This window comes from Maylandia zebra, linkage group LG20 (assembly GCF_041146795.1).
Source record: "Maylandia zebra isolate NMK-2024a linkage group LG20, Mzebra_GT3a, whole genome shotgun sequence".
NCBI classification, from domain to species: Eukaryota; Metazoa; Chordata; class Actinopteri; order Cichliformes; family Cichlidae; genus Maylandia; species Maylandia zebra.
This window is the reverse complement of record NC_135186.1, coordinates 4,111,524-4,135,997: the sequence shown is the minus strand read 5'-3', so window position 1 is coordinate 4,135,997 and position 24,474 is coordinate 4,111,524. Positions and strand designations below refer to the sequence as shown.

General features: G+C 41.0%; 1 protein-coding gene across 1 annotated transcript; it reads right to left on the bottom strand.

The window, feature by feature from the left end:
• Positions 1-210: 210 nt before the first annotated feature.
• Positions 211-24,474, bottom strand: slc6a17 (solute carrier family 6 member 17). The gene is made up of 12 exons (XM_004554270.5): positions 24,115-24,474; positions 19,939-20,345; positions 12,886-13,043; positions 10,984-11,110; positions 9,269-9,450; positions 8,365-8,475; positions 6,937-7,178; positions 6,651-6,843; positions 5,251-5,443; positions 5,014-5,173; positions 4,699-4,861; positions 211-4,539 (listed from the first exon to the last, which is right to left on the bottom strand). Exons 2-12 carry the CDS (start codon positions 20,237-20,239, stop codon positions 4,177-4,179), a joined length of 2,193 nt encoding a protein of 730 aa, XP_004554327.1. The 5' UTR covers positions 20,240-20,345; positions 24,115-24,474; the 3' UTR covers positions 211-4,176.

Sequence of the window (24,474 nt, the reverse complement as noted above, 5' to 3'; positions counted from 1 at the left end):
ATGCGTGGTGGGGATGATCAATGACACAGGATGTGCAGTTCGACAGATAGCAGCCTCACAAGTCTATAATATTGTTTTTTCCTTCACCCATCACTACAATCTAATTTATTCTGAACAAAACTTTTGCCGTTATTGAATCTATAGATTATAAACATAATGTGTTAAGTCATTTCAGCATAAACAACAGAACAAATGAGACGCACATCATGGTCTGTTTAATAAAAGTGGTTATTTTAATTTCCTGTTCCCTCCATCATGTTTGTACAGATCTGAATGCTTTTCAACAAACAAATGAAAGTTTCTGTCTTCTTTCTTGTAGACAGACATTTCATCTTGATTTGTGTTTTGCCAGTTTAGTGCTGGAAGCCACCGCAGTTCCAGTGAGAAACACAGAATAGAGATTGCTTACATCAGTGGTCCCAGCTGACTGTAACATCAGGATTCTATCTACTGGATTAGGTCAGCAGCACACAACACTGAGAGAGGCGAAAAACACACATTTAAACACCAAAAAGCTACATATACCTTTACTTTAAACACGCTCACTCGCTCACATACACTCACATACACACGCTGATATATACATACACATATGCACAGTCACTCGGCTAAGTTTCGAGAACGACCACACACAAACACCAGAAACCAACAGACACCAAAGTAACACCACTGACAGTACAAAAAATCAAAAAATATCTCAAAATATACATTTATTATTTACAGCTCAAGTATACACCCTGTCACTCTTACTATAGATAATCAGTGTGAATTTATCAGAATGTACATCGATATGTACAGAGTAAATACACTGTCTTAAATACTATAAATATAACTATGGCTGGTCACATAAAGATTATCTGCACGGTTAAATAAATGTACTTTTACGTTGCTATTGGGAAGTTCATCTTAGTAACTGAACTGACTTAACCTCGTTAACACGTAGACAAAAGAGACCCTGGAGTTGGAATCTTTGTTTTCGGTAAGAAATCGATACCTGTATCCAGGCTAGGTTTGGACCAGAGAAGACATTTTCCCACTTTGCTGCAGAGTTTCAGTGATTTTTATTGTTAGAGGGAATCTCAGCTGTGCTTTGTCATATTACGGCCACTCTGCAGCCAGTAGCGCCGATCGCTGCTAATTGTAGAGAAAAATATAAGCCTGCCTGCTGTTGTGCTTTCTTCATATATGACCCACTGCATTAGCATTAGTTCAACATTGTTATCTATGTATTGTGCATATCACTTTGTAGCTTCAGGTGCTTTTGTAGACTTATGGTGCAGTTTAATTTTTTATGAGGATGTATTTCAGTGTGCAGCTTTATGCTTTAGTGGAGTCTTGCAGGATGCAGCAATCACAGCTATATTACTGACATGATGTTTAAGTTTCATCACCCCTTTCATTCACAATGATTTTGATGCTTATTTAGACATAAAATTATTTTGTGCTTACCCAAAATGTGCTTTATCCAAACCAAAACTGCTTTTTTTAAAATACAGGTTAAGTGTCTACCTCAGCTTAAGTGCCATTTCCATCACATGTAGTTCTCATGCACAGTTTTTACAGGAGGCCCTGTCAGCTGCAAAGTTAAGTTGCATCTACAGATGTTAATACTACTCTTTTGTAACTTGTATCTTTTTTATCCCCTATATCATGTTTCCTTTAATGCAGACTTTCACTCATTAAACTCTTTCATTTCCATCATGGACAGAGGTTTCTATGAATGAAAGACGAAGCATCATTTGAGAGACAGGGCAATAGATTTGAGCTGTATTGTCTTAATACCAGTCAGTCCCAAGCAATGCATCACAGCCATTGTAGGTCATCAACTAAAAGCAAGAGCCATGCTGTAGGGGGTACTGGCCATCGTATCATAGGGATTGCTTAGCAAAATAGGATGCAGGGTAATAAGAGCTCTCTGCTACTGGCTACCACAAAGGGATGACAGGGCAAAATTTTACATAGTACTTCTGACAAGATGCCAGATGATGAGATTTAAAATACTATCATTTTGCACTCAAAGATAAATGTCTTTTAGACGATACAGCGGACTAGATGTTTTTGCCTTGTCATGCATTTCTGTTGAGCCTTGTCATCTTAAACTATTTGGCCCCTATATTTACTTTGCGCTCTTTTCTTTTTTACATGTGTGCTTAACAAACAACTCCAGGGTCTCCCCCTAATTAAAGTGCAAATTAATATGATGGAACATTGGTGAAAACTCTACATAATAAAATAATAAAATAATCAAGGGGGGAAAAAAACCCCATAAAGCCTAAGGCAAACAGACAACACAGAATCTGTTCAGGCACCGAACAATGTGGCTGACTGTGCTTCACACTACATCTGTTCAGTCTCAAGTACTGGTGTTGTTTCAGGGAGGGGCCACAGGACAGTGTCATTGGCTCCTCTGCTGGCCAGCAGAGTCACCCAGTGGTGAAAACCATGTATTACCACTCACTGCAAACACTTATATCAGAGTACATATCCACATTATAATTCTAAAAATGTGCTATGATTTGAGATTACACAATAAAATAAATTAAAAAAAGGTTTCACTTTCACACCTCAGATCACAGAAAAAGACATAGAGGTGTAGTTTGCGGTGCTTGTGAAATTATATCTCTATGGAGTGGTCACAATTCGAGGAATGTACAATTCAGTTGGAACATAAAATACCATCCACTCAGGGATGACATATGATTAATCCACAGCACAGCATGGCAGTGAACCTGTTATTCAATGTACAGGTATAACATAAGAAACATATTCTTGAAGGGCATCAACCGTAAAATGTCTCGTCTGTTTAACCGAGCAAACAGCCGTGCAGGTGGAGCAGACAGAGCGAGGTGTCTGCTCTCCTCTTCCTCCTCCACATCACAAGAGGATCTGTATCTATGGTGTGTTGCCACGGCTTCCCTTGGGCAACGCAGCTCTATTTTTAAACAGGCAGGGTCACCAGCAGCTCTCATTCAGTGGCAGACAACACATTTGTGCATGCACAATTACACATGCGCATCTGGACGTGTACACGAAGACGAAACTCACATTTCCAATTCCTCCTCTGCATTCGCTTTTCTGACAATGAGACAGACAAGCACGAAGCTGCCCTCTGATCAAACACACGTCGCCGTGCTTGTTCTTGCTCGTGCATTGCCGCTGCTGCCCTTCTAAGGCTTTAATTAAAACAGCATGATTAAAACAATTGATTAAAATGGAAAAGCTTTGTCTTTGCCATCTAGGTCTGGAGCTGCACAGAGACAGTGGGAAGTGCTTGCTGAGGGGAAGGATCCTTTGAAAGGAAAGTGCTGCTCTGTGTTAAGGCTCAGAGATGCTCTAACGATAGCAGGTGCCTGTGCTTCTGTGTTCATGGCATGAAGAGGCAAAACGCCGCCCCTTGACTTGCACTATTGCAGTGTATATGCACAATTTACGGTGACATCTCAAACTATTGCACGACATATATGTACAGTATTCTACATCAGTGGGGGAAAAACAAGATAGAAGGAGATCCACATTTGAATGAAGACACTATTGTGACTGGTTATTATTGCTGATGTGTGATAGGCACAATAAACTTAAAGATATAATGTGCTTGTAACACTGTTTACGCTATTGGAATCAATTGTTAGATACTATTTTTTTATTGACACATTTTCTAGATAAGAAATCTTCTCATACCGTGATGCAGATCAGGACAAGATGAGTGCTTTTCTTCCATCTCCTTCCATCCTATCCCCACAAATAACAATCCTTTCCAGGTGAACTAAAAGAAGCACGAGCTGATGAACACATATTACAGTTCACTACAATGTAAATTATGTTAGCATTACAAAAAACCTTAACCTCAACCAGAGCTTTTGGACTCTTCTATATTTCATTTGGCTCTTTTTCCGCCCCATCTCCTGGCAGATGGAGATGGTTGACATATCTGTTTGGTCTCACGTTCTCATGAGCTCTTCATCATGTCTGAGACTGACATGCAATTAGCGGCACAAGACGATGAGAAACATAGGTGAAGGGTAATGGAGCAGAATGAGGGGAATAGAGGGATTTTGCTCTGGGGGTTAAGGTGTGATGAATGCTGCAAGTGAATTTTCTCTCCCTTTTTCACTCCCACTGCCTCCCTCTCTGTAAGCAGGGCAGGGGTTTAATGGCGGGACTTTTTACGTCAGTGGATCATAGCTCAGACTCGGGCGAGCCGATGTTTTGGTAGCCCGTCTTGGTGCTGGTGCCGTAGTTGGTGTTGGTCATCTCTTGGGTGCCACCAGGGCCCAGGTAAGCGCGGTGGGCAGGCATGGGAGAGGGAGCCTCGCTGGGGTTCTTGCTGAGGATGAAACGCTGTTCGTCCTGCTCTTCCAGGTTGGAGATGTCCTTCATCATACCTTTACGGTAGGAGACGGAGAGCTTGTTGGAGCCATCTGAGATTAGGCTGAAGTGGCGGGCGATGAAGACGATGGGTAAAGGCAGCATGGCAACGACAATGAGGGCATAGGCCATGGCTAAAGCCCAAGGAGGATAACTTTGGAAACGGTCCGAGCCCTGAAACCAAAAGAATTCAATGAGGATGGCCGACAAAATCAAATGAAACGAAGGGAGAGGTGAGAAGAGGTGAGGAGAGAAAATTAGATGAATTGCAAGAAGGGAGGATTTGGTCAAATGTTTCTCAGTCAAGCAACTTCAGTGCTTCTGATTACTGACCTCAGCTTCTACCCAGGCATTGTATCCTGCAGGACTAATGGCCATCTCGATAACAGTGGCACAGATGAGCAACACCAAGACAGCAGGGGACACAAACTTCCACATGTAGAAGTAGAAGGAATATGGCCTGAACCCAAGCATGTCCTCCAGGTCCTGCATAAACCTGTAACAAGGTAGAAAAGATGTCTCAACAAATATACTCTGAGTAAAACGGGGAAAATATTGAGCTTTTTGGTGAATGTTTTCTTGTGAATGAAAGAATGACTGTGCTGTAGTATGAGGGCCTAGTCTTAATTTTGCATATCTGCAAATTACCTCTTAGTTCCATAGATCCAGGCTACAGAGATGTTCTCCAGGATCACCACCACAATGAGGGGCAAACCAGCAGAGTAGTCATCAAACATTGCCACAAAGTAATTCCCTGAACGCAGCACGAACAGTAACCCCAACAGGAAGGCTATGATACAACAAACCACTGAGGGAGGCAAGAGGAAATATTGAGTTAGAATCATCAAAGGATAGAAGAAGAATATAAGCAGAATCAGCACCTACCACACAGAATCTCTTTGCGGATCTTGAAGGCATCCAGTATGGGTGTGGTGATGCCGGTCATGGTGCCGATCATGCTTCCCAGGCCCAAGTTGATCAGCATGAAAAAGAACATGACGGACCAAAAGGGACTGGCAGGGAAGTGAGTCATGGCCTCTGTGAAGGCGATGAACGCCAGACCGGTGCCCTGAACTGCCTAGAAGATGGAGAGATATCGCCCACTTAACATTATTTATGCAGTGTAGCCATGAAGGCGATTTATAAAGAGTTCATAAAGATGCACTTTGAGCGGGATAGTGCATTAAGCTTAAAATTACAACATAACAGAGACCAACAATCAAATTATGCAAGCCAATTGCTCTTGAAAATATTTCCAGGGGCCTCTCAGTGATCTTAACTAGTAAGAGGCACACTGAAAAGCTTTAACAACATTAGAGACTACACAGGGGTGGCCAGGCAGGTTATGAGCATATTAGCATAACACAGAGATGAGTTATCGTCTCTCTGAGAAAGTTATAGCCTCTGGACTCAATCTAACAAGGTCATTTTCAAGCTAGCGCGGAAATCATCTGTAAAGTAAGGAGTAGCAAGATGAATTTGAGGGTTTAAATTAAACCGATGGAGCTGGGGAGGCAAGGTAACATACTGGTTTGAGCTCAGGGGATCAGGCTAAACATGCTCAAATCCAGTGATTCACAGGTAACCATGTAGTGGCATCAGGGTACTCTCCAGAGTGCAACTCATAGCCTAAACTAACTGCATAGCAATAATAATTTGTATCCACTTACACCAAATAAATGCCCGTAGAGACCTGAAAACCCACAATGATCCAACAAAACTAAATAATCTGCTGTATTCTGTACGCTTTATCACCCAAGTATCATACAGACTACCTGGACTCATTTTGTCATTTTTGGCTGTAAAATTACAAAACAATTCTCATATTTAGGGAACCATTTGAAGACAGCAGTACCTTGTGAATGCTTTGAGCTACGATGATACATTGAATATTGCTGCATTTTGTCTCTAGCACAAATGGCAACGGAGTTATGGTCACTTTAAAAGTGCTTGTAAAATGGGTTTGGCACCAAAAAGAGAGTTAATTACAACAGTCACTGATCATGAAATAAAATCACAACCTGAAGGTTATTAAGCAGCTCATAACAACCCAGCTACTTTATACTCATTATATAATAACATAATAAAGTACATTTACTCTCAATGGTAACGCTAACCCAAATTTGTCTCTGGCTAACAACATAAAAGGATCATTTGGTCTCCTTAATAATAATTTACCTTTACCTGCAGCCACCTTTCTCTAATCTCGAAACTATCCTTCGTGTATTTCATTCAGATATATAATCAGATGATCATCTCTGCCTCGAAGATTTATTCCCCCTGACCTTGTTCAGTTCATCCTCCAGGATACAGGGATCCAGGCCCAGCTGGGCAAAGTTTTCCTCCTTCACTGTCTTTATAACTGCGTACATTTCTGCGTAGTCCTGGGAAGACAGGTGGGAGAAGTTGATGTGAGGAGGGATGAGCTCTCTGCTCAGCACACCTGTGTTTAAGTAGCCCAGGATCTTCTCTGCATTCCTGCACATGGGTTGGAGATGTATAGAAGAAAAACATGTTAGTTTTCTATCTGAGATTGCTGAGGTTGCATTTGCTTCAGTGCGACGCACTTACTCGACGACACACTTCTCGTTCATGACATTGGCCTTGAACCCCAGCACAGCGAACACTACCAAAGTGGCCAGGATGGAGGTAAGAAAGTTGATGATGGAAACCAGTGCTGCATCAAAGTGGCAGTTATTGTCTCGCTTGTTGTAACTGGAGAAAGCGATGACGCCGCCAAAGCCCAGTCCGAGCGCAAAGAAGACCTGCGTAGCTGCTTCTCTCCACACCTGTGGTTCCAACATCTTCTCCAGCTGGAGAGACAAAAAGAGGAAAAGATTGTAAAGTTTAGATAATGTTTCATATTTATTCTAAAAATCTCCAGAATATTATTATTTCATATATTTAACATATCACGTGTTTTCATTGGATGATTTAAATTAACATATCCAGCACCATAAGCTAAATACATGAACTGACTACACTATCTTTTCCCGGTGCATGTGGTTACCCTGTAATGACGAATATGAAGTCTGCTTGGAATTTTTTATCCCAGATTTTTGACCATGTTATGTGGATTTAGGTCTAAATTGGCCACTCAAAAAAGTTAACACAGCAGCCACACTGTACTTGAACACTAAGGGAAATATGAAACCTCTACAGAGAGTTTTCTTAAATCAGTTGTACGTATCTGAGAAAAGTGGATGTGCTTATGTATGAGGCGGCTATAAATCAGAAGCAGGTCATCTACTAATTGAAGGTTAGTGGTTTGATCCCTGCTGCATGTCCTCCAGTGAACGAATAAGCGTCCTTGGGAATGATACTTATTTGTTGATTGGAGTATGAACGTGTGTGAATGTCAGATAGAAAGCAGTGAATGTACGTGTATGAATGGGTGAATGCTGCATACAGCTCTTTGAGTGCTTTAGTAGAAAAGTGCCATATAAGAACCAGTTGATTTACCATTTAGTCCTGTTCACTGTAAGTGGAAAACTTAAACTTCATCTGAGCTCTACTATAATATTCATTTTGGAGCTAATCAGTCCCCAAATTAATGCACATTACGTGATCATACAAAGGACATAATAATGTAAATGCATTTTCTTCCACAATAAGTAAGGATGCTGATCTTACTTTTCACTTTTCCATTTCCACTACCTATTCTGGCTATTTTTGAATAATTTTATCAACACCAAACTGCCTGTACTACAAAGCACTTTGCTGTCATAAACCTTCACCACTAGAGGGAGCCATCAACCCAACACAGAACAAGTGATGGGCATTCGTGACATTTTCCTGTGAGAGGATCTGAGTACGTGATGCTAAAACCATCAGCCACACATGGCTGAACAGCCTGGTGGACCAAATGTCACTTAGAGTGTCACTTGTCAGCAGCGTGAGAGGAGAAAGCTTCAGATTTTAGTCTGTAGTCCAACATAAAAACATTCTGAAAATGTTCCCTTTTTTTCTGTGGTCAAATGAACTCTGACTGTCCCTCACCTTAGGGGTGAACATGTGAGCAATGCCATCCACTGCTCCCTTCAGCATCAAACCTCGCACCAGAAAACAGAACAGCACCACATACGGGAAAAGAGAGCTGAAGTACATCACCTAAGAGAGAAAGTCAAGTATATTAACACTGTGTTTCCATGGATATGCATTAAGAGGTCTTACACATAGAGGAAGATGTGCAAAGACACACACACGCACGCACACACACACACACACACACACACACACACACACACACACACACACACACACACACACACACACACACACACACACAGTGTTTTGTGTTTGCTTGGCACTGAATCTGTGGACTGAAACATGAAGATGAATTCGTGAAGTAAAATATTTCTCCCTGCAGCATTTCAGGGAATCGCTACAGAACTGGCTATGATAATTAGATCATCAAGTTTAGGGTTTAAAATAGTGTGTCAGAACTTGGCGATCGGCTCTTTGTTGTGCTTTTTCCTACTGAGACGCTGGGCTGGATGCTGCTGTTGCGTATGACTCATTCGCTGGATCAAGATTACAGGATGTTGTTGCAGTTGTTGCCAAACTAAGAATTTTCCATCTGCATCCTGAAACACTTTCTGTTTGGTTCAGTTTAAGTTTATTAATGTTGCATGTTCCTTTCTTCCATAATGTGGATGAGATCCCAAAATAGACAAGTGCCGACAAGAGGCTTAGCATCGTACCTTCGCCTAAAAAACAACCCCAAACATTCTCTGACGAGGATGAATCACTGAATAAAAATAGAAATTTCAAGTTGTTGTTTTTTTCAAATTATTTTTGGTTTTTATTCTGGGTCTGTGTTGTGTATGAATGAATTCAGAATCCTAATTTCAATAGTTAGCAGGTTTAAGCCTTGTTTTGTTAACTCAGTGGAACCCTGTACCTTTCCAGAGGACTGGATGCCCTTAATGACAGCCAGGCAGACCATGATCCAGGCCACCAGCAGGGACAGGGTCATTTTCCAATTCAGACCTCCAGTGTCGTCGATGCTACTGGTGATGTTAAGAGCCTGGCGGTACCAGAAGTAAGTGGTGGCTGAGCTCTTCTCACATTCTGGCTCCACAACTGTAACAGCAACAAACGGGAAGACGGGGAGGGAAAAGCACACCGATAATTAAATGCATCCAGTGTACTTTTAAAATAGAAAACCTGACAGATGTTTTATCTTAAATAAAATCATTTGTAAAAGGCCAGAAATGGAAATTTAGTAGCAGCAGCTACAAAAAATAGCACAGTATGAAAATTATTGTTAGTCTTAATCTATAAATAATGCATTTACATAAGAAGTATTTTCATGATTTTTATAATTACTTTGAATGTAATTCCTTACTTCCTTGAGGAGAAAATGCAGTTGGCTTTTGCATGAATTTTACAAAATAAGTGATTTCTTCATAATTTACAGCCAAATATTTCAAGTTTTTGGTTTTATTTCATTGTAAAACTCTTTTAATGAATGAAAACAACTCAAAAAAAATAGATTGAAGATGCCGATAGCCTAATGGTTTATGTGCACACGCCACATAACTGTGGTGTCTGCAGTTTGATTCCTGGCCAGCTGACCTTTGTTTCATCCCCCCACCCCCACCCCCAAACCCCCCCCCCCCCCCCCCCCCCCACACACACACACACACACATCTCACGTTCTCAAGTACATGCAAAAAGTGCTTTAAAATGGCCTGTTAATTAGGAACAGAAGTGAAAAAAAACCCTGTAAGGTAATGATTAGTCAGCTGGCATAAATTAATTAGCAACTGCTTAAAGAACAGAAAACATTTACAGGTTCCAGCTGTTCAAAACTATGAAATCCTATTAAAACTTCTTTCTTCACACTTTGAGAACAAAATGGGTCATTTAGAAAATAATAATCAGGAGATTATTTGACAGTGAAAATCATCACTATATGTTTATAATTTTCCTTTTTTACAGAATATTTTAAAAAAACATACAAATATAGCTATGTTGATACTCTGTTGCAGTAAAATGGAAAATAAAGTAGAAATAAGTTAAATCGCATTTAATTATGTAAACCTGCTTAATTACAATGCTTTCCACCTTTGGAAATAGTTAACATCACTACATGCCCACTGATTTTACAACCATGAGCAGAGTCAGGATCCTGCCCTCTCATGCTAATGAAAGTTGATGCCTTTTCTTCTGCCAGAACCTGCGTGTGCCCCAAAGACTACCAGCTGCCAGCCATTAGAGCTACTGACCCTCAGACGGGTCATGCGGTCTGACAAGTGCCGCAACAGAGCTGCCATGTAGCATGAAGCGCAGGGCCGGCCCAGCAATAGAGACAGCGCAAACACTTATTTGCTAGATGTCTGCCGAAACACTCCTGCTTGACCACAGAGCCACAGCAGAAAGCTGCTTCAATGCAAAGGCATCCTGCTAAGTGCCGCGTCTGCATCTCCTGCCATAATTACTGAATATGAAATTACCTCGTTGGAAACTGTAGTATTTATTTATTTTTCTGTACTCGGTGTCATGGGGCATAAAACAAAATAGCATTCATGTGGACATGTGTTTTCTGCTCTGCGTTTATGTTCAACCGTTTGCAGCTGTTTAGTGATTTAGTGGACTGTACTGTTCACTCACCGGCTTGAGTTCCATTTCTGTGGATGGGGCATTCAGCCCAAGGCAGTGGATACTGAAAAGACTGGAAGAAGTAGAAGATACTCCAGCCAATAATCACGTTATAATAGAGGCCCACAAAACCGCAAACCTGAAGAAAAATAAGAGGAAAACAGCAACACTTAACATTGTGAAAAACAAATCACACAAATCCAGATTGTTTATGCCATGACTCTTTTTCTTGAGTCATGGCATAGATGCAAAGCACACAGCTTAAATTAGAGTGCATATCAATTATTGAGCTGTTTGCTCTCAGCAGCTAAAGCTCGGGTCCTCTATGAGGAGGTATTTATAGCTCCTGATCTCCCTCTGCCATATCCGAGCTGCCACACGCCTCATTGCCCCGGGCCAGGTCTTTCCATCTCCGCCTTTGCACTGGATGGATGAAATCACTATCAGGAAGAGAGTCAAACAGAAAGGCCGACAGACTCATTTGCTGACTGGCTATATTTTAAGCTGGTAGCACTGATGGGTCACTACTTCTGCTGCTGCTGCTGGGAATAGTTTGTGACAGCGATCGGCGCTGATCTTTGCATGTTGCTCTCTTTAATGCAACAAAAGGAAGTAATATGAGCAGGCAGAGGGAGTCCGGCACAGCATGTCTGTAGTCTTAGAGAACAATGAGCATTTAAAGTGATGAAAATCATTCTTTAACACAGTTGTGTAAAGTGGATCTTGGTCTTAAACGCATTTGTATGTCTTCACAGGCTGTTTCAATCACGATGCAAAAGCAGCACAATACTCAATTGCATTTAAATAAAGCAGCCATAAATAAGGCTCACTGCCTTTATTAATCATTGTTTTTTATGGATGTATAATTGAGTAAAATTAATAATAATTTAAAAAAAAGATCAACTCAGATATCATAAAATGACCATTAGATTGGAATATCATCTGTTATTTATTGTTTTACAGTCCGGTGATTCACTACGAGGTGGAAAAAATATGTCACCAAATTTTCCACTAACAGTAAAACGTCAAATCTTAGTCGCTCATAAATAAATTTGCATTGGTCCAGTGGTTAGGCAGCGAAATGTTTATTTAACTGGGTTAATTTAGAGAGAGAAGCACAAGTATTATCTATTTATATTTATTTATTTTAATAGAGTGGACTTCATGCTGGATACAAGAGTAAATCTTTCATGGCAGAAAAACTGAGAAAATCATGACCTTGTGAATTTAATAAAAATGAATAATTCATGAAATTTCATACAGGCATTCATGAACTCACCAGAATGGCCCCTCTGATTTTTCTTTTATTGCCACCGTGACAGAGACATTTGTGGTTTGACCTGAAATGTCCACATAATTACTGGATGGGTCACCACTAAGTCCCGATTTTGACTTCTGCGGGGTATCTTTGTAAAGCCTACAGCGTAACCGATTTCAGTGGCCGACGTCATTGCCCCTGTGCATTATATGTTAATTAGTCTGTGGTCATGTTTTATTTGCAGTGCCAGACATGAAACAAATAAAACGCTGGAATGTTTTTGCACACATCCATTCTGTTTCAGCAACCTTTCTCCAGGAATGTGCTGACATTTGTGAGTCTTTATTTTGCTACTATGATTATTAATCTTTGTAATGAGGCTTTGGTTGTTAGTCTCTCACTGATAAATTCAAAAACTCCAGTGAAAGGGTAAATGCACAGAAGGAATTGCCAACACACCAATCACAATATTTGTGCCCTGCGTCAACCCTACATGCAGTAACATTTCTAGGGAGGTGTTGTTGACGTCAATATGTCCTCACAGAGCCACTAACATGGTTGCAAGTTAAAAGTGACAGGCATCAGTGAAGTCATTACTTATCACATGTAAACTGAGTGTGAATCGGAGGTCATGTTAAGCGACATAACCCACTTACCATCAGGCTGGAAACCCCGATGCCGCCCAGCCTTGGGTAGACGTAGTTCCACACACCAATGCTGCCACGCCTGATCCTCTGACCCACCGCCAGCTCAAGGAAGAACAGTGGGATGCCAATGAGGATGAGAAGAATCAAGTATGGCACCAGGTATGCACCTGAGAGAGACAGAGAAAGAGCAGGGGGAGGATAATTGGCTGCAACATCACAGATTCTTTTGTGTGCTTTTTTAAATCTATGCACAGCGAAGGACAAAAGCTCAAAGCAGCAGAGGGGATGTTGTTAAATTTTTCTCTCTTCTTTTCTTGGATCCTATTTTTGGAATCTATTCTTTTCGTCTTCAATGCCCCTCACAATTTCTTTTTCTTCCTCTCACTCCTCATTTTTAACTTCCATTCATTCTGTCTGATATCTCCATTTCCATTTTCACAAAGGGGGAGCGATGCGGGGAGAGCAGCAGGCACTCACAGAAAACAAGTCACGTCCAGTCATGCTTACGTCAAGAAATGAAGGGGCACCATGGTGACAAAACCATTCAATGCCGTAGAGGATGGGTCAGCGATGGAAAGCTAGAGAGAGCAGCCTGTTTTCAGACTAAAAACAAACGCCGGTGACGTTTGACTCAAATAAAATTTCTGATAACATCGGAAGTGGCTATTAGAGGTAGCAGCAGACAAAGAGAACAAAGACAAGAACACAGTGTCGTGTTACACAGTGTCGTGTTACACAGTGGTGTGGAGAAGTGGCTAATGTGCTGAGCTCTTTTTGATGTCTACGTCGGGCAGCAGACACACGGAACAAGGAAAATGTGGCGAGATAAAAAAAAAAAAAACAGCCGAGATGACTGCTTTAGTTTTTGTTTTTCCTTACATACATTTCACCTGAGCCAAAACAGTGATAGTCCACACTATTTATATGCTTTTGACAAGATATCAAACCACTATATATGAAGAACACACTAGAAACCCCATATTTAGGGATATGGATCTTCATGAGCAGGTTCTTGGTGCAGATAATATGGTATCGATTTCTTTCTTAATTTAAAAAGAGAAACTGTTTGAAGTAAAAGCTAAATATAAACATCCACAAACACAATGAATGTAAATGCTTCCACACAGTTAAACACTTAACATTCATTCGTGCTGGTTTTGTCTGACCACCTGTGGGAGACTTTAAACCGACTTGCCAGCCAGCACTTTGCTCCACATCATCACAACGCCAAAGGAGGAAATGTCTTTCGGAAGTGTTTCACGCCTCCTGTAGAGTTCAGAGACTCTGAGAATCAGTGCCAAGGTACACTAAAGCATAAGTTTTAATACTCTAGCAGTAAAACTTATGCTTTACTGAACCTTTTTTAAATTTGTTACAAATGTATTTTCCTGTGTCTCGTATATATTTAAGTGTGTTGGCAAATGGTAGTCCCTATTTGCAAATTTAAAGAACTGAGTGATATTTGCTGAACACTGCGGTGATGACATGAGTTTATCCTGCATTTGATTATAAGAGAAAACAGTTAAATTGTGTTGAAATGAATCCAAGTATGACTACATTCAAAAGATTATTTAAAACTTGAGTTGTTTTATTATTTTTTTCTGTAAAGACAAACTCAAGCATATTGCGAATAGTAGGTTTCACCATGAGGCATGAGCTCAACAACACAAATTAATTATGAATATTATTTAGTTCTAGGTGAAATGCGTAAGCCTAAAATGTGTGTTTGTCATGAAAGGCTTGACTCAAAATATTAAGAAAGTGATGGAAAACTTGATAAAGGAAAAGAATTAGAGACAGCTTGTCATTATCATGGGAACAAGCCCAGACAAGACAATGCAGCACCTCCCACCAAGTCAAGCGTCAGCGGGGACACTTATTAATGTGCACAAATATGCACACACTCTGATTAATATGAGCAAATGCACGCACACTCAGATTTCGCTTTGTTATCACACGTTTCAAATACCCTCTCTACACACACCTCCCACACAAAGCACTCACGATGCCTGAAAGCCAAGGAAATTAATATTTACTCTTCGACTTCCTCCATTTCAGTCATCGCCACCATCTCATCTCATCATAATACCAGTAAATCACGCTACCTGAGAGACAAGGCTGAGAAATCTGCTACAAAAGCAAACAAAGCCTAAAGTGGAGGATCTCGCAACATTATGCCAGACCTCTCGGAGCTCCCTCGTCTCGGTGAGGAGACGACCTCGTCTTGTAGCTGCTGACAGCACGGATTGGCTAAATCTGAGAAACACTGAAGAGACTGTCCCTCTGACTACAGCAGAGGAACTGGGTTAATGTCGTCTGTGTGTGTGTCAGATGCAACAGCAAACACTGCTGCTGTCTTGTCTGTCCCAAGTCCTGGAAGCTAACCTATAATAAGATAATAAGATGCATCAGTCAGAGCAGCAAAGCTTTACACAATAACTGTTACAACTGCTGCTGTTCACGAGATGAAAAGCAACACTGTGCTTCAATCGTCACAGCAAACGGCTCATTAAAATCACATTCGTCTGTGTGTTCAAACTCTTGCTGCTAATTGTTTTTAATCACTTCCCCAGATGACTTACATGGTGTCCCTCAAAGCTCAATATTAGGCACACTATTTACTCTGTGCATCAATATTTTTACTGTCCAGCTCAGCTCGACATTACAAGCACGTCCTGACCAATAAACGTCTATCCTTCATTTAGTCAATACTTTTTAGGCTGGACTATTACAATTCTTGCTCTAAAAGCTCTCTGAAAAGTCTTCTGTTGATCCAGAACACTGCAGCGAGAGTAGTAACTGGGACCAGAGAGAGTGAGTGTATTTCTCCCAATCCAGACAGTCTTTTAAAATCCATCTCCTCACATACAAACTTTTGAATAATCAGGAATCATCATATGTTAAAGACCTCACAATACCATAATTATCCTAATAGAGCACCTTGTTTTTACACTGTAGGTTTTTCCTCGAGTTTCTAAAAGAAGAATGGGAAACAGAGCATTTGACTTTCAGGCCCCTCATCTCCCAGTTTGGATTCAAGAGACAGACACCCTCTCTACTTTTAAGCTTACTTTCCTTTTTGATAAAGTTTATAGTTTTGACTGTATCAGGTGACCCTGAACCTTCCCCTAGTTATGCTGTGATAGGCTTAGGCTGCCCAGGATGCACTGAGCATGTCTTCTTCACCTTTTCACTCTCTGTGTGCATATGCACCACCACCACATCCAACCACTAGTTTTCTTTTACATTTTGGCTTTTTAGGGTCTTAACCCTGTTGTGAATCACTGCTATAGAAATAACAGTGAATTCAATTGAATTCAATAATGATTATATATATATATATATATATATATATATATATATATATATATATATATATATATATATATATATATATATATATATATATATATATATATCACTAGGCGCGGTGACTCCCAAGCTAGGCGAGTGGCTCCAGCAGATCCCGGGAATAACATCGGAGATCTCTGTCCAGAAGAGCGCAGTCCTGGGAACAGCTAAGATACTGCGCAGGACCCTCAAGCTCCCAGGCCTCTGGTAGAGGACCCGAGCTTGAAGGATAAACCGCCCGCAGGGGCGTGCTGGGTGTTATATATATATATATATATATATAGATATATATATAGATATATATATATATATATATATATATATATATATATAGATATATATATAGATATATATATAGATATATATATAGATATATATATAGATATATATATCCATGTGCTAAGTTGTCACTCAGCATTAAAATCTTAAAATCTGCTGAAGAGCTGTGGCTTGACCTACATCACTTTATGCTGAATATCTTGCTCAGCAATGGTAATTTCTAACTAGGCAGTTATACCAAAACAAGGCAACCACAGCAAATGACTCTGACACCTTCTGCTCTGGACTGAATTCTTGTACTTGTACTATTTCTTGTACCTTATTAGCCTGAGCTGCAGCAAACCTTGAAGTTAGAGACACTCGCTACTCAGAGACACATTAAAGCATTAATAACATTTATAACAGTTTTAATTATTGTGGTTATGTGGATGAATTTTATTGTTGCGATCTTGTGTAATTTTTCTCAGCGCTCTTTATCTTAGACTCAATGATATTTATTGAATGAACAAACGCAACCAATTAAGTGAAAAAACAGGAGATAAATTAGTTGAAATTACTCACATATTTCGTTCTGTGATGTGATGGAAATGAGGGATTTATGACAGCAAATAATGTAGAATTATTATTTATGTCAATCATCAAAAGTGAGCATATTTGAGCAAATAGTTTCCAGGCACACACAGGGTTACGGACAGGAGTGAGGAGAGCAAACAAATGCTTAAAGGTTAAAGAAAATCAGTGAGTGCTGTTAAGTTAACTACTCCCATCTGGCCACTTATTTAATGAAATATTTTACAGAACTAATAAAAAAAATCACTTTAACTGCCTTGGCTTGGCACCTCCTGTTAACATTACTCAGCACCCTGAAGGATACATGTTCACCATGGGTGGCCTGTTTATAGGAAGCGAAACCCAAACCCAGCAAATATTATTTACTCCAACTTTGGTCACAAAAAATGTTCAGGTTTTTCTGCTTCTCAGACAGCCAAACCAAATTCATGCACACATATTCATCCACCTACCCACACTTTTTTCTAGTGCTGAGTACGCAGGATTAAGCTACAACACACCCGAAAGATAGAGACATATCTATAGGGACTTCAAAGCTTCAACAATATTTACGAGAGTTTTGATTGTTGTGTTCGTGCATCTGAATGTGGAGACTGTTTTGAGTGACGGGATTTATTACTGTGATCTTGTGTACATGTAATTTATTCTTAGCTCTCTTGTAATAGAGAGCTTAACCTTAATGAGACTTCTTGAATAAATAAACTTACCTAACTAGGTGGGACTTAAATTAGCTGAAATCACTCACATTTTTCTGACTGTGATGTGATGGAAATTAACTTTTATGGCAATCACTAAATGTGAACATTGTTACTCAACTCATATTTGAGCAAATAGTTTCCAGGCAGGACTGTGGAGAGGAAACAAATACCATGCTTAAGGAAAGGACAAAATATAAAAACAGTGAGTGCTGTTAACTGCTCCCATCTGGCCACTTATTCCAGTTCTATGAGACAGCAAACTACAGGGTGGGCCATTTATATGGATACACCGTAATAAAATGGGAATGGTTGGTGATATTAAAGTCCTGTTTGTGGCACATTAGTATATGTGAGGGGGCAAACTCCTCAAGATGGGTGGTGACCATGGTGGCCATTTAGAAGTCGGCCATCTTGGATACAACTTTTGTTTTTTCAATAGGAAGAGGGCCATGTGACACATCAAACTTATTGGTAATGTCACAAGAAAAACAATGGTGTGCTTGGTTTCAACGTAACTTTATTCTTTCATGAGTTATTTACAAGTTTCTCTTTGTTCACAGCCATTGACATGTCGAAGAGGTTAACACGTGAGGAGCGGATCGAAATCGTGTTGATATCTGGTGAACGCAGTAACCGGGTCATTGCAGCAGATTTCAATGCAAGACACCCTACGAGACCACCCATCTCCCATGCTACAGTCAGCAAACTGCTTGCTAAGTTTCGTGAAACTGGTTCAGTGTTGGATTTGCCAAAATGTGGACGCATGAAAACTGTCACTAATGAAGAAACATCAGTGGCTGTCCTAGCTTCATTCAGCAAGAGCCCACAGTGTAGCACTCGCCGCATGTCACTGGAGAGTGGCATTAGTCGAACATCCCTTCGGCGGATATTAGCTACTCACAAACAGCACCCTTACAAACTCCAGCTCCTGCAGCATCTCAACGAGGATGACCCAGATCGGCGCACAGAATTTGCAGAATACAAGAATTGGAACAGGACCCTCAGTTCACGCAGAAGATTTTGTTCAGTGATGAGGCAAACTTTTATGTGAATGGTGAAGTTAACAAACAAAACCACCGCTATTGGTCTGACACTAACCCACATTGGATGGATCCCTCCAAGACTGTTGGAACAACAAAAGTGATGGTTTGGTGTAAATGGTAAAAATGGTAAATGGCCTGTATTTATATAGCGCTTTTACTAGTCCCTAAGGACCCCAAAGCGCTTTACATATCCAGTCATCCACCCATTCACACACACATTCACACACTGGTGATGGCAAGCTACATTGTAGCCACAGCCACCCTGGGGCGCACTGACAGAGGCGAGGCTGCCGGACACTGGCGCCACCGGTGTCCGGCATATACCCCATGGTGTGGTATATGGGGTACAACGATAGTGGGTCCATTCTTCATCAATGGAAACCTCAAGGCCACTGGATATTTGAAATTGCTACATGATGATGTGTTTCCCTCTTTATGCACTGAAGCTGGCACGTTCCCTCAGTTTTTCCAACAAGATGGTGCACCACCACATTATGGGTGCCAGGTCCGAGCATTCCTAGCTCAACAGTTTCCTGGAAAGTGGATTGGTCGTCGTGGGCCAGTTGAATGGTCCCCAAGGTCTCCCGATCTGACCCCCCTAGGCTTTTATCTTTGGGGTCATCTGAAAGCAATTGTCTATGGTGTGAAGATATGAGATGTGCAGCACCTGAAACTACGGATACTGGATGCCTGTGCTGGCATTTCTCCTGCGGTGTTGCTATCAGTGTGTGAAGAATGGGAGAAGAGGGTTGCATTGACAATCCAACACAATGGGCAGCACATTGAACACATTTTATAAGTGGTCAGAAACTTGTAAATAACTCATGAAAGAATAAAGTTACATTGAAACCAAGCACACCATTGTTTTTCTTGTGACATTACCAATAAGTTTGATGTGTCACATGGCCCTCTTCCTATTGAAAAAACAAAAGTTGTATCCAAGATGGCCGACTTCTAAATGGCCACCATGGTCACCACCCATCTTGAGGAGTTTGCCCCCTCACATATACTAATGTGCCACAAACAGGACTTTAATATCACCAACCATTCCCATGTTATTACGGTGTATCCATATAAATGGCCCACCCTGTAGTTACAAATTCATGTATTCATCCACTTACCTCCACCATTTTTCTGGCACAAGTAGGGAAACCTCCAGACGTTCCCCAGACCCACAGAGAAGCCCACCTGGGCCAGGATGTACTCCAACTTGTTGTTCCATGCTGGTCGGCCATCCTCTGCATCTGGGTCAGGAGAAGGCAGCAGGGCCTTTACTGGCGCAGTAGAGCCAGGACTTAGACCCATACTCATCTGACTGCTCTTATAGTCCATGGGGTGCTCCAGAGACAGCAGGTCAGCCACTGACTCAGTGACCGGCTCATTGCTGTGCTCCCGCTGAGTCACCTTGGTATTCTTTGGCATGGCTGCGAGACCGGGGCGTTGACAGAAGCAAGAAGATGAGAGCCAGGAGAGAGAATGGATGGAGGCTGGCAAGTTTCCAGGGGATGAACTTTGTGGTTTAGTAGGTCTGCAAAGAGAAAAAAAACCCCCCAAAGTTTTAATCTAACCTTTCATTATGATTGATATAATGATATTTTATGTACAAAACTCCTTCTGGTAATTGTTCATCCATCATTATTTCTTCTTTTTTTTTAAAGCAATGTTTTTTGTGAATTTTGCACAATGAAGATTTTACAGAAGGAAAATCATACAGTACAGAACTGCAGCCAGAATCAAGCTAAAAGTGGCACCAGGGTTTTCTTTAAAAAATGCAATTAATTCAAGAATATAAAGAAGAAAAATTACTGTTAAAAAATAGCTAGTTTCAGGCCTATAAAGCATCACAAGCCCAATTCAGGAGCCACACTAATGGAACATGATATAGAGCATGTTGCTTCAACTAGTTTCCAGAACTCAAAACGTTTCTAAAAACAGCAGCACTTCAGAGCCATGAGGCATTTCAGTAATCCAATTCATTGTGGTGAATGAGGTACAAAGATTGAAACACAATCCATTTCACAGCAGGGCCCATTTTACTAAAGTTGGGTCATGTGAATAGGATGACCAGCAGCATAAAGCCTGTCTGTGTGACTACTGGTTTCAAGAAAAAGCAGTAAAACGAAGGCCTCTGAGCAGATTTCATCAGTTATTAGTGTCTGTATACTTTTCTTCTTATTGCACAACTTCAAAATCTTGTCTACATGTTATTTTAACATTTTTGATGCTGATCGAGCACAGTAATAACTTCTTGTGTTAATTTTTCAGTGGCCCGTTACTTTTTGTCCAGAAGATGTGAGTCTCTTGGAATTGCGCTAATATTAGCCTATCCATCCATTCATACAAGGGTCCTAGCCTATCCCAGCTGTCATATTATTATAAATATTAAGTAATTTAATAACAAAACTCAAATTTAGCATTACACTCTCATATGCAACGATGGACATTTATGCACTAAACATCCTGTTTACTTCATGTTTTGGTTTTCTATGGAAGCAGAAGCAGTATAGAAACACAGCACAGGATCATTAACACTTCAGACACATCCACCAAACAAGAGCAGGAATACTTGCCCACTGTTGCATATTCCTGCAACACCTTTGCTTGCAGCAGAACTAGTCTGAAATCTAGTGGGGTCATCTTTCCACAGTTAGCCCCACAAAGACACGGTGTAACAGGGCAAGCACTTGTTTTACTGTAATTATGTCCCGAGCTTTTTTGACAATGAAAAACTCAGCTCAAGCAACTCAGCTGCATTTGTAATTAACTGCGGCTAAAGTAAAAAACAAACAAAAAAAACCAGCTTGTATGTATGTTATAATAAGTCACCGATGATTCAAGAATCTGAGTATTAGTGGGATGGTACCGGTGTTAGTCTGGTCTTGCCCACAAAAATTTGTTTACCTTCACCTCCGTTCCTAAATTGACCGCAGTTTAGTCAGATATTCAATCGGAAAAATGACTAAAAATCATGAAAATTAAAAAAAGGGAGTAAAATAAGTGAAGATCTGCCTTAAACTATACCAAATGTGTTGAGTGAAATAGCTGCACTGCACATGACGAGGGGTGGTCTTTGTGTCGGTGATCTACTCCTGCAATAAAACACAGTGGGAAACCCAGTAAACACCAGCAACCTAATTCTTTTTAAATTAAAATGTAAATTTGTGGTTGCAAGCATGAAAGCTCAAACTGACATGCTTGACCTTCAAAGACTGGTGTGAAAATCACGTGAAAACACTGTGAGAAAGTTACTCTTTGCTGTAAATGTCAAAAGAGCTGCTAAAGGAGTAGTGGATGAATGAAAACAGACCTTGAAGGCAGACCCCCTCAACCTGCCCTGTCTCCTACCCCCTCTTTTGCTGTTGTTTCGCTGTGTGGGAGGAGTTTGATCTGACTTTTCACTCTGGCAGTTCAAGAACAGAGAATAGAAGCCAGAGGTGTTTGATCTGAAGACAAAACTTCTAATCTTAAAAAACAGATGCACTCGACTGAAATCAGAGCCGGTCCTGTACTCACAGCGACTTCTCAAAGAATAGTTGCCAGCCAGCCAGACTCTTAAGCCCATCCAAAGTCTGAACCAGTAGCACGCACATCAAATTCTTCAACTGCAGTCACGACACGCAGCAGCTCGGAAGCTGAGTGCTCGAAACAGATCCCAGAACAGCGGTGACCTTTCCCACAGCGGTCTACAACTGCACAATACTGACTCATCATCACACACTCTCTGAATGAGGTGTGAAACAACAGTGTGCATGTTTGCAAAACAAAATTATTTTTTGACTCAGCTGCAGTTTTGGCACTTGCAACCCTGAGCCCTGCAAGAATGTCCACATGATGTTTTTGCCCTATTTTCCAAACGAATGGAAATATTGGTATAGTTAGTAACAAACTGGCCTAATTTCTACTTATGGGTTGGGATGATGGTGGTCTGTTAGACACAAATGGCAGATAGGATTGCCACTGTGACCTACTAATAGCGTGTGGTGAAAGTTTTCGATGTTGTTGTAGCAGTACACAGCAATTTTCTGGGTTTCACAGTATGTGCTGACACAGATGGTGCATTACAGAGACAGCAGGACTTCACATACAGTGCAAGACACTGTTACAGATTATGACTCAGTTGTCAATCACCATCTGAGGGAAACAAAGTGACAAGAAGTGTTTTTGTTTCTTTCAGAATACTTTGAAAAATGATTGTGCTTGCACAGAAAACAGAACATTCATGCAAAGGATAATGTGCTGCAGACTTTAAAGCGTTTACTTTCCAAAGGAGTGATGGCAATAGACCCCTGTGGCTCGTGTGTATGGCTGCCTCCTCAGAGGCAGATGCTTGTTCCTGCTTCTTCTTCCTGGAACTGTATTCCCAACTCTCCTCAGACAGTTTTGTGTTGATGATGTAACAGCGCAGGTTCTCTACAAAGATATGCTCCACTTTTATCTAGTGTGGTTGCTAAGCAATGGCTCTTCCTGCAAAATTGAAATCCCATCCCTGCAGCATCAGTGGTCGCCTGCCTCTCCTCTCACCATCTCAAATGGACAGACATAATATGCCCTGAAGGACGGCTGCAAATAACACAGAGCTAATGTGACAGAACAGTGGGAAGGAGAGAGTGGGAATACTGAAGGTGACAGTTTGTTGTGGGATCTGTTGCACTGTCAATCAGGCAGCAATCACAAACTGTCTCACTTGCAGATCTTAGATTTGACTCATTTCTGGATAGAAGATGGTGTCACTGTTGCATTTGGTTAGATGGCACGATGCCATGCAGGGACCACGAAACTGATTCGCTCCTGAACAACAAAGAGGCAGAAGGTGGGATCAGAACATCACCTGTGTGGCCATGTTCAAGCATCCTTCAGGCATGTTTTACACAGGCCCGTGGTCATAAGCACGAGAAGTAACTCTATACGTGTGTATAACCTCTGATACCTTGTCAAGGTCAAACCAACCACCTTATAATAAAAATGCGGAATTGCAAAAGGCACCGATGTAAGTCAGCAGATGATCCGCCTCCCCGCAGAATTTGTTATATTTGAGTCAAATTTGGACACACATGGCGCGACAGCGTCAAGCAAGGGATTAATAAACGACGCACACCGTGAATGGCGCGGCGAAGCCACCATTTGTCAGGTGATGTGTTGAAAGCTGTCGCTCTTCTCTGTTAAATGACTTCAAGTAGGATGTTTTTGCAACTGTGCAAGTGCATCGCGACAATACAAAACAATTTACTCGTCTCAGAGCGACACCACGAATGCATTAATAAATAACACAAAAATTGTTACCGGACTGCGTTTCTTACCTTTTGCTGTGTGTAGAATCGGTTAGAACGACTCACTGTGATAACATACATCCAACGTACGATAAACTAGCTTCATTCAGGCACGGTCTCCGTATGCACCATCTCTGCGCGTAAAGAGGTGCAAAATCACAGCTTCCAGTCACATAGGGCGCATGGTGCGTAAAGTCTGACGCAGGAGCTCGGCGCCTGCCACAAGTTTGGGCTCCTATAATCACATTAACTTGAGCAGGTAACAATTTATTGCAACCGTTTGTCTCTCTATGTAATGTTCTCTAGATCTGAAAAACACACCCGCTCACGCTTCTGGTTTCCACGTGGTTATGGCTGTGTTGTGGAATAAATCACCCCCCAATAGGATGG